Source organism: Silene latifolia, chromosome 11 (assembly GCF_048544455.1).
Source record: "Silene latifolia isolate original U9 population chromosome 11, ASM4854445v1, whole genome shotgun sequence".
Taxonomy (NCBI): domain Eukaryota; kingdom Viridiplantae; phylum Streptophyta; class Magnoliopsida; order Caryophyllales; family Caryophyllaceae; genus Silene; species Silene latifolia.
The window spans coordinates 6,291,492-6,302,316 of record NC_133536.1 but is presented as its reverse complement, the minus strand read 5'-3'; the positions used below and the strand labels follow the sequence as shown (position 1 = coordinate 6,302,316).

General features: G+C 38.2%; 2 protein-coding genes across 4 annotated transcripts; one reads left to right on the top strand and one right to left on the bottom strand.

Annotated features, from left to right (window-relative positions):
• Nucleotides 1-486: 486 nt before the first annotated feature.
• Nucleotides 487-3,015, bottom strand: LOC141610812 (organic cation/carnitine transporter 3-like). Its single transcript, XM_074429075.1, has one exon. The coding sequence runs from the start codon at nt 2,682-2,684 to the stop codon at nt 1,161-1,163; it is 1,524 nt and encodes a 507-aa protein (XP_074285176.1). The 5' UTR covers nt 2,685-3,015; the 3' UTR covers nt 487-1,160.
• Nucleotides 3,016-5,766: 2,751 nt separating this feature from the next.
• LOC141610810 (uncharacterized) lies at nt 5,767-10,198 on the top strand. Of its 3 annotated transcripts, none has more exons than XM_074429072.1 (4): nt 5,767-5,908; nt 6,131-6,183; nt 7,624-8,097; nt 8,952-10,198. In XM_074429072.1, exons 3-4 carry the CDS (start codon nt 7,645-7,647, stop codon nt 9,339-9,341), a joined length of 843 nt encoding a protein of 280 aa, XP_074285173.1. In that variant the 5' UTR covers nt 5,767-5,908; nt 6,131-6,183; nt 7,624-7,644; the 3' UTR covers nt 9,342-10,198. The 3 variants fall into 3 exon arrangements, 2 of the variants coding, with proteins under 2 accessions (XP_074285173.1, XP_074285172.1); XR_012528412.1 differs by lacking the exon at nt 5,767-5,908 and having other exon boundaries at nt 5,946-6,183; nt 8,952-9,403; nt 9,635-10,198; XM_074429071.1 differs by lacking the exon at nt 5,767-5,908 and having other exon boundaries at nt 5,946-6,183.
• Nucleotides 10,199-10,825: the final 627 nt, after the last annotated feature.

Here is a 10,825-nt window from a genome sequence, read left to right as displayed (position 1 = left end):
AGGTATAAGAATCCGAGCTTATATGTATTCTTTCCGAGTTAATTTAATGTTCATGTTTTTAATGTGTAAAAATGTGTAAATGGATGAGTTCAATACTTTCTAATAAAAGCTCATATTCTTTAACATAAAGCTCGGATACTTTATCACAAAGCTCAAATTTTACATCGTACAACATATACAACTGATTGTATAGTCCATAAATTGCATATTGATGAAGGGAGTATGAGATATCCCTCTCAGTTCCATTCATTTGTTTACGTTTGATTAAAATTACCCAACGTTGAATAAAAAAGGCAAACAAACCATTGGGGCGACATTTTTTATTTATTTTAATGTTGGTAATATGTTTGGGTTTTTATTCCATGGTTTGTGAAGAATGCTGGTAGAGAATCAATTAAGTTTGTACTGCAAAAATTGATGGTTCTTAGTAGAATGTTTTGATTCAGTACTAGCAGAAGTGTCATGGTTTGTAGTAATGAATGCAGATTCTGGGATTATATTCGCTGCAGAAAACTGCAGCATGCCTTTGCACATCTCTTTGAAGACTGATCTTCAAGAAGTGTTGTATGTCCTACAATGATTTCAATAGGCTATTTCCGGATGATTTTGTAATGAAAACAGATTACGCATCCAATGACTGCTAGTTCATACAAGTAATAAAAAGAAATACTCCCTCCTATTCAGGGTTTTTTTACCTTTGTTTGTGGGCACGGGTATTAAGGCGAGGAATAAAATAAGAGTAAAAGAGTTGGGTGGGGTTGGTGATAGGGGAGATGGATGAATAATTAGGGATTAAATAAGGAATTGTGGGGCCAAAACATTAAGAAAAGTAATAAAATATGGATAAAAGAGTTCAATGGGGTTTGGTGATAGACTGATAGAGGAGAGGGATGAATAAAATAAGAGTAAAAATTTCCAAAATAAGAAAGGGGAAGAAAACCTGAAAAATCCGTTTTAGGAAATAGGAAAGAAAACAGTGAATAGGAAGGAGTACAAGAAGTTTAATGAACCATGTTGTTGTAGGTCATTATAATCCAGAATCAAAGAATAGCATGTCTTTAGCTACAAAGGAAATGGATAGAAGAAAAGTTTGCTTATGGAGAAAAATCTTCGGTTGTCAGAAAGTGATATTCAGTGTTCCATTTTACTTCCTAATGTAATCAGGGAATTAACTTTCTTTCCTGGTCCATGAGTTCTTGCTCCTCCATGGTATCGCAAAGCACCTTACCCCTAGTTTCCGGCAGAGAGAGAGCCAGAACCCCAGACAATAGCATTGCCAACCCGAAGGTTCCATATGAGTAGATAATACTTTTGTTCCCTAACAGAACCAGCATCGGATCAAAAGCTGAGCCCAAGATCATTGCCTGCCTTACCAGCGATGAACCAGTATTTCTAACACATGTCGGAAAGAGCTCTACCATGTACATTAATAATACATTGAAGGCCATGCATGCACAAAATAGAGATGTTAGCTCCAGACCAATGAGTACACCTTTATGGCCCTTTCCAACGACTGAAAAGATAATGCATGCTGCTCCGCTGATCGTGCAAAACCCGAGCAAAGAGCTCCTTCGGTTGCAGTGTTGAATCCACCATAGGAAGGCGAGCATATAAGAAGAGAGGGATAGTGATGCATTGAATACTGAGGTTAAGTAGATGTCGAAACCCAAGTTTCCGACACCCAAGAACATGCCAAAGTACATAACTCCAATGCCAAAAGCTAATAACATTGATGCTAACAATCGTTTCACAGCCCATCGTCTACTTAGTAGAATCTTAAGAGATATGAAAGGATTTGTTTTAGGTAGTTTCTGTTCAGTGTTGATCTTTGGTAAGCTCGTGCCGATTGAAGTAATAGATCCGAGGGCTCTTAAAACGGCCATGGCATCCTTTTCTCGCCCCTGCATGAGGAGCCATCTAGGAGACTCATATAGAAAGACATAACACAATACGGAGCTTATAATTCCCGGAACTGAAGTCCATATATACAGACTTCTCCATGAGGCACCCTTGTTTAAAAAAGCAATACCAGTCAAACCCATCATTCCAAGAGATAAGAAGATGAATCCAGCCATGACTGCCTGTGGACGCCATTTTCTAGAAACTCTCTCCGTCACCAAAACAAGAACACAGATTGCCAATGGAGCACGCCCAATCCCACATAGAAAACGAAATATCGAGTAAACCCAAATATTAGGAGAAAATGCAGATGCTAATGCAGTTAGGGACATTACCAGGGTTGATATGCAAAGCAGGTTCTTTCGACCTAGCGATGAATCGCCTAATGCTGCAAGCACCAAGCCACCCAATAAGCTACCAACAAAGTAGGAAGTTGCAGGCATGCTAGCGAAAACAGAGCTGGTGCATTCAAGATTCCACTCTGATATGACCGAAGTGTGCACATTCCCGGAATCCCAAGCCCAGTCGGTCTTGGTGAGTTCGCACAGGTTGGACCTGGATGTGCAGGCTTTGTTATTAGTGGTGCAATGCCATGTCGGCTGAGCATGAGCAAAGATGCTGATGAATGTTTGCTGACTGTCAAAAAATGTTTGTAGTGAGACTAGGACTGCCTGCAAGATTTGAGTCCAATTTACGACACCAATACTCTGCTCAATCATCTCTTCCACAGACAGTTCCAGCGGAACATTGACTTCCGCCTCAGGTGAAATGCTATCCCGCTCCATGATCGATCACCTTACTAGCTCCTCTACTTACCAACTACAGCCAGGAATTTGTACTTCACATCTGATCTGCATCTGCATCTTATAGACCATGTGCAAATCCATCAGTTAAGGAAAGTCAAGCGAGTCCCAAGTAATATTACAAAATATTTTAGTTGGTCCGAGGTATTTCGCTTTTTGTTTCATCCATTTATTTGACCCGTTTTTATTGTATAAGACGCATATGTCATCCATTTACTTGACCCACTTAAAAAGGATATGTACGTCAAAAACAAGAACTTGGGATTTTTATCTCATTTATTTATTTGACCCGTTTTATTGTTTAATCGGGCACGAAAAACTGGAATAAGCCGTGGTTGTTTATTTCTAAAATAGGCCGCCATCTGTGTTGAAAGGTGACAGTTTTTGAAAAAAAAAAATATGAATGGTGAAGCCGCTAGGTTTCTTAGCGGCTTACTATAAAAACTGGAAAAAAAATAAAAAGTGATGACGTAGACGGTGGACCTATTGGGGCAAAATAGTTTCAAACGAATCCCAACTACCTAATTATTTTGCTAATGAACACCGATTCGCCAAAAAATTCCAGTTTTCTCCTAAAAGGTTTGGAGAAGAAACACATGTTAACAGCTAGTCTTGCTATAGACGGATATATTCGTCTATAGCAAGAGACGGGTCAAATACCCTTAAAGTGATCACATTTTTGGATCCCACCACGCAAGTTGTTGTTTGTCTTATGCGTAATATGATATGTTACTTGACCCGTCGTTAGTTATAGACGGATAGTTCCCGTCTATAATGAGATTTTGTGTTATACTCCCTCCTATTCTCTATTTTCTTCCCTATTTCCTAAAACGGATTATTCAGGTTTTCTTCCCCTTTCCTTTTTTGGAAACTTTTAATCTTATTTTATTCATTCCTCTCTCCTATCACCAAACCCCACCCAACTCACAATTTCTTATTTAATTCATAATTATTCATTTCTCTCTCCTATCACCAAACCCCACCCAACTCACAATTCCTTATTTTATTCATTCCTCTCTCCTATCACCAAACCCCACCCAATTCATAATTCATATTTTATTCACTTCCTTAAATATTGTGCCCCATCCAAAGGGGAAGAAAAAGAAGAATAGGAGGGAGTACTTTTTACAAGAACATTGACAAAAAAATACCATAAATAAAAATTGAAGTAATTAAAGCTAGAATTTCTATTTACCAATGGTAGGTTTTCTATAAGAAGAAAGTTGTAGAGATACAAGCTTACAAGCTTCTCTACTTATCCAGTAAGTGAATTATACATCTGATGGTATAATTTTTGAGCATTAACATAAAGTTTTTGAGTTTTTTTGACCCATAAATCTGTAACACCTGAATGTGATTACTTCCAAGTAGACCTGGCAAAACGGGTCACTCGGGTCGGGTACGGGTCGGGTCATTTCGGGTCTGTCACACATTTCGGGTCGGGTTGGGTCGGGTCGGGTCACTTTCGGGTTTCGGGTCACTTTCGGGTGTCCTGTTGTCAGGTCATTTCGGGTCGGGTCATTTTCGGGTATTGGTCATTTTTTTTTTTTTGAGAAAAGAACAATTCATTAATAGAACGCCATACGGCACTTACAAAGAATAACTATAATCGAAAACAAATCTAATGAAAACCAAAGAAAAATAATTTTCTTATAAACTAGGGATGTCAAACAAAGATCCGACAATTAATTCGTCCTATTATCGCTATCTTCATGTAGCTTTTGAGGGGATCCTTCGTTTGATTTATGAGATACAATTTACCTCTGACTGGTTCCAAAGATCGTTGACAAATCACTTTTACCCTTTGAAAGAACACGCTGCAAACCATCAACGAACTACTCCTGACTATATTACTGATGAAACTAAAACCACGAATAAATGGAAAACCCCCGAAATAAGGGATGGAAAAACGATTCTCAAAAAAAGGAGACACTTATTGAATAGAAAATAGGTATGCATACTATTGATTAAAATTTGAAACAATTTTGGGGCTTACCATCGATTGATTGATAATCGATGGAGCCCCTTGTATAATTTAATGGAGGCTAGGGTATTGGTCATTTTGAGTTAATGGCTAAGTACCTAAGTTAGTACTATTTTGATTAAGAAATACTATTTCGCAAATTTAACTATTTATTAGCGGACAAATTCTCATTGAAGACATGACATATCCGTCACAAGCTGAAGACGGATACCATTTTACCTCACAATGTACCCACTTTTTCTCTCTCTGCAACACTATTCATGTGGTCCCCTTTCTCCACTAACCCATTTTGTTACCATTTTATCTCACAAAATATCCGTCACAAATGGTAACCCGTCACAAGGGAGACCAATTGTTATTAGCGATTGTTGTAACCAATGAAACCTTATTTTGATATATATTATATTAATATGACTTAGTACTAGTGGTTTCGGGTCATTTTGGGTGACTTCAAGTCATTTGGGATCAGGTCAATTATAAGTCGGGTGTTTTTGGGTTGGGTCACCTCGGGTCAGGTCAACATTGGGTCCGACAATGTTCGGGTCGGGTCTGGGTTGGGTCGGGTCAATTCGGGTTTCGGGTCGTATTCGAGTCAAGCAAGTTCGGGTCATTTTCGGGTCTCGGGTCAGCCTTTTCGGGTCGGGTCATTCGGGTCTCACCCATTTTGTCAGGTCTACTTCCAAGTGCATTAACATAAAGTTTTTGAGTTTTCTTGACCCGCAGATTAGATGATTACTTCCAAGTGGATATGGTAAATCAACCCATCCGAAAAGGCTGACCTGATACCTGAAATTGACCGAACTACAACACCCGAATGTGATTCGAAACCCGAACTGGCCAGAGCTTTCTTGACCCGTAAATCCATAACAGGCTCGGTCCGAAACCACCAAAATAAAAAATGACCCGATAAAACATAACTGTGATTCAAATAAGACTTAAAATGACTTTTTTTTCTCTTAATCATCAATCCAAAAATAACCCAACCCAAAAAGACCCTAAACAAACCCGACATCTAAATTAACCCGACCTAATCTGAATTAACCTGCTTACCGGATCTACTCCAAAGTCCCAATCTTTTTCTGGTGTACAGTGACTACAGTTCAAATTCAAATCGGGTCCGTAAAATCCTCATAGCAGTAAAGCTCTCCCTTTGGAGACTTTAGCCATCTTTTCAACATTCTGGAAATCTTCAGAATTATTCCAGTCTTCCTTACGACAACAGGTTTTCTCCCATTTCTTTCCTAAATTACTACCGTTTACAGCGTGAGACGGTCCTTTTATTAGTCAAACCTAAGCGCTCGTTTATTACGATCAAATGATCAATAAATAAACGAGTTCTTTTATAAATAAAGAAACCGTCTCACGAAACCGTCTTATACCTTGTTATAAAATAGCGATCAATTTAGTTGCGGGATTAATTTTTTTTCCTTTTTGATCAAATCAGGTGTCTACCGTCGACAATAGTGATTAATTTGCTCGCGGGTGCTCTCCGAAAAGGTAAACTTCCCATTGGTAGGAATCGAACCCTGATCTCATGATTAATGAATTTGGTACAGTTGTACTCCCTCCGTCCCAATCATTTATTTACCTTATTTCTTGAGGAGTATTTTAATTGAAGGTAAACAAATGAGGTAAAAAAGTAAATAATTGATTGGGACGGAGAGAGTACAATGCCAAATACTGTCAAGAATGGTTGTTATTCATTAATTGAATGGGGATTATTGTTTAATTATGATATTGGATTATGATTAGCGACTCATCCGGGATTGTAATTATAATTCGTTAATTGCATGTGGAATATGGCTTAATTATGATTTTGGGTCATGGTTAGTGAGTAGTGACCCTGTATATTGTTTTCGACTTTTATATATTGGGGATTGTAATTATAATTCATTAATTGGTTGTGGTATATGGCTTAATTATGATTTTGGGTCATAATAAGTTTATATATCAAGGTTTATAATTATAATTAGACCCTTTTTTATGTTTATATTGTTATAATTTTAATTAGTTATGGTTATGCGCGAATGTGTATTTGTACTGCGAATGCAAAGTGGTCATATTAGGACCGTGGTAACCTTGCTAGCGTAAAATGTGAAGGGACTTGGTTGTAGTTTTTTAGAAACTGTGTCATTACCAATTCAAAGCTGTCGTATTACGTATTTACGTATATGGTACCCTGCTATAGTGTAAACTGTAGAGGGGATTGGTAGTAGTTTCACAAGGTTCTCATGTTGGATAATTTTTCCAGAAGCTATGTCATTACCAATTCAAAGCGGTCATATTATGAATGTGGTACCCTGCTAGTGTAAAATATTTGAAGGGAATTGGTTGTAGTTTCACAAGGTTCTCATGTTGAATAATTTTTGTAGAAGTTCTATGTCGTTACGAATGCCTCACAAAACATAATGCGTTTTTTTTTTGTTTAATGTCGGGGGTGGGCAATTTTACAACAATTGGGGTACAGTTTTGATGGAAGTTCATGTATTCCTAGGGTAGTATGATAGTATCTGAATGTAAGTTTGGTGTTTTCGTCTGAAGCCTCTCTTAGAACATCTGGGAACCAGTTGTTGATGTCCCACTATGACCTCCTTTCATCACTAAATCTAAATATTGACGTCTAGTCAAATAGGGACAATATAAAGGAGATGGGGGATTCGGATTATGTTGCTATGGGGGTTTTGTGAGTTGGGAGCAACATGGGAGAGATTGATTGCCGATAAGTGCCGAGTTTTGAAGTAATTTAGCGCTGCCATGTTTTAAACTGTTTATCGTATTTTTTAAGCTTTCAGAATATTTCTTCCATAAAAAATGAAGATAAACTAAATCACTAATTAGGGTTTTGTATCTGTTGCCTACTTGCCTCACTCGCCTCTGCAAATTGCAATTATTCAGATCATATTATCTTTTAAGCTTTTCTATTGTCGTGTCATCCAGGACTTAAATTCTTCAAGAAACATGAATGAGGGGGGAAGACGGCAGTTGCCATCATGGATGTTGAGGCAATGTACTGCTGCGCAACCGAGCAATTCGGAAGTAAAACAACAAAATTCAGAGGTACCATTGCTTGAGAATAAATCACATGTACTTGAGAAGTCTGAAACGAGAACAAGAGATAGAGAGTCAAGCCATCAGGAAGCAGATCAGCATGACGAAGAACCTTATCTACTTAAGCTAGGTAGAACGGTTAAAAGAAAAAGAACGAATAAGCGAGTCAATGATAAAGGGTATAACTTGCCTAAGAGTAATCTGGAGGCAGATAAGGGTTCCAGGAGGAAAAGATATCAAGGTAACTCGTCAGGGAAAAAGAAAAAAAAGAAGACAGGCGTATCTATGGAGGGTTCTTATGATGGAGCAGTTCCTAGTGAAGATGAACTTACCGTGGAAGATTTAGTGAGCATTGCTGAAGAGGTATGTCTTTGAAAGCACTAATTATTCTGATGTCCATACCTCAAATTGTTATAGTCTGTCAATTTATTTGTCTGTGCATATAGCTTTTAGGGTGTGTTTGGATAGCAAAAGTGGAGGGAAAGGGAGGGGAGGGGGAAGGAGGGAAGGGAAAGGGAGAGAAGGGAGGGGGAGGGGGAGGGGGAATGGAGTGTGAGTGATCCCTCCAAATCTCTCCCCTCCACCCTCATTTTCTATACAAACAAGGGTTTTTAAATCTCCTACTCTACCTCCCTTTATTTCTTTTCCCTCCAATTCCCTCAATCCAAACACGTGACGTGTTTGGATTGAGGGAATTGGAGGGAAAAGAAAGGGAGACTTGTTTGGATTGAGGGAATCGGAGGGAAAAGAAATAAATGGAGGTAGAGTAGGAGATTTAAAATCCCTTGTTTGGGTAGAAAATGAGGGTGGAGGGAAATAGAGGGGGAGAGATTTGGAGGGATCCAATTTCCCTCCTCCAAGGCAAACCAAAATCTCTTCACAATAGGCAAGATTTGGAGAGAAATTGTATCCAAACACCCACCCCCATTCCCCCTCCCTTCTCTCCCTTTCCCTTCCCTCCTTCCCCCTCCCCTCCCTTTCCCTTCACTTTTTCTATCCAAACACACCCTTAAAGTTTACTCTTATCTTCTTTAGATATAATTAGTACCACATACTCGCAGAGTATTTGTATCATTGTGCGTAGGAGTTAGCCGTGCACAATATCTGATGGTCCTATGATTTAAGTTTCCGAGTGATCATTCAAATGTTTCTTATTTGTTATTAAATTAAGATTTGGTTGGGAACTTCTGATAGACATGTCTTGCCTTGGACTGCAGTATCTGAGTGCTGATATGATGGAGCCAGAAAACTTGCGATTAAATTCCAAGACGAGATCAGAGAAGGATCCCACTGCACAAACAATAGATTTGAAGCCACATACCCATAATGCACTTTCTACAAAATCTAGTTTGACAGATCCTCTGTGTAGTGAAGACAGCATCATTTATGATACCGGTGATCCTGCTCAAGACATGCTTAATTTATTGCTTGGTGGTTTTCTTAAAAAGTCGAAGGAAGCAGAAAAGAAGGATGATGCAATAACGAAGAATCTAATTCTCGACTATGATGTTAGCAGAAGAAGTCAGTATGATACTATAGGAGAAGTGGTCCCAGTAGTGAGGAAGAAAGCTAGCTTCAAAGACAAAGTGGCTATGCTTTTGGATTGAGTTGTTGAGCTTCTCAAGCATAAATATTGTCTGTCAAAGAAATTCACAGCTCACCTATTGAGGTATGCATATACCATTATACCTCTCTCTCAACTCTTTTTACTTCTGGTTGTCGATGCATCCATTTTTGTTAAGAAAAATACATCTCATGTAGCATGATAGTTCGCAGCCTCAAATCAAGATATATAGTCAACCAAACAGTGATGTCAAGATGTTGATAATTTATAGACTGCCATTTAGTTGTGCTGGATTGCCGATCAAACAGTCATGTCATATATTCCAATTTTACGCAGATATTAGGTTCAAGGAGGCAACATGTTAGTAGACAATTTAATTAGGCCAGTTTGTTTGAGTGCTGTAGTAGCCTATGAATTTATGTTGCTGCTGCTACTACTGTTCTGCTTTGCCTTTCTCTTTAACCTATATGATACAGGGATTTGGATTTGGTAGATATTTGTATTGCACTTGAGCAGATATTTGCATTGCACTTGAGCAAGCGGCTGATTTCACTATGTGTCTGTGGCCGGCTGATTTCACTATGTGTCTGTGCCTGTAGTGTCTTACTGGATGGAGATGAGCCGATTATTATGACTCGTAATATGAATATTAAAAACTACTCCATAATAGGTTAACTACTTTAAGTAGTACTAGTTTCACCCTATATATTCTGTTCCCATTTAATTTTGATGGTGAATTATGGTCAACTTATTTGTTATAATTGATTATTTGAAAAGTTGTAACCATTGTATTTTGTGAGAAATTGGCCGGCGTTGAACTTCAATGGACTGATGGATATTTTAATTAGGATCATATATATGGGATGGAAGGAGTAAACGTAATGTTTTAATATGTTTTAACGTTTTGCCCTATAAGTTTATGGCATCATTGACTAAATTATTACTGAACTTGTTATAAGGTTAGCTAGAAATGAATGCTTGCCTAGGTGCAAGGCTCAACGAGGTAGTTACTTTGGATGCGTTATGTGAAAGTGTGCAACGAGTGGCTAGCAAAACACATTACTATGCAATTTCCGCATAGTTTTCTCGGAATTTTTATTCCGACGCCTTTCCATCATTGAGAGTTAATACTTGTTTACATGTTAACTCTTTAAATCGAAAATTATTATTGTTACCCAATGTTTGATATTGAAAATACAAATATGTTAGCAAAAATTATGCGCCTTATGTACATGAGGTGTATACCATCGCCTCATGTTCTCCATCCGTAGTTACCCAGCTATTGTGGTTCCATGACGTTAATCGTCTACTGTTCATGTGCGATTCACCTTTTTGACTTCTTAGATAACTTAAATTCGAACTTGCAGTTAAGTCCTCCGTCTCAATCAAAAATTATCATGGTTTGAAATTGCGAGGGAAATTTTGAATAATACTCCGTAATAACTTTTGACTGGGACGAGGGAACATTGAAGAGGAAGAGAAAGTAAGGATTGTCTTGTTGAGGCGTATTTATATCTCTCTGTCCAT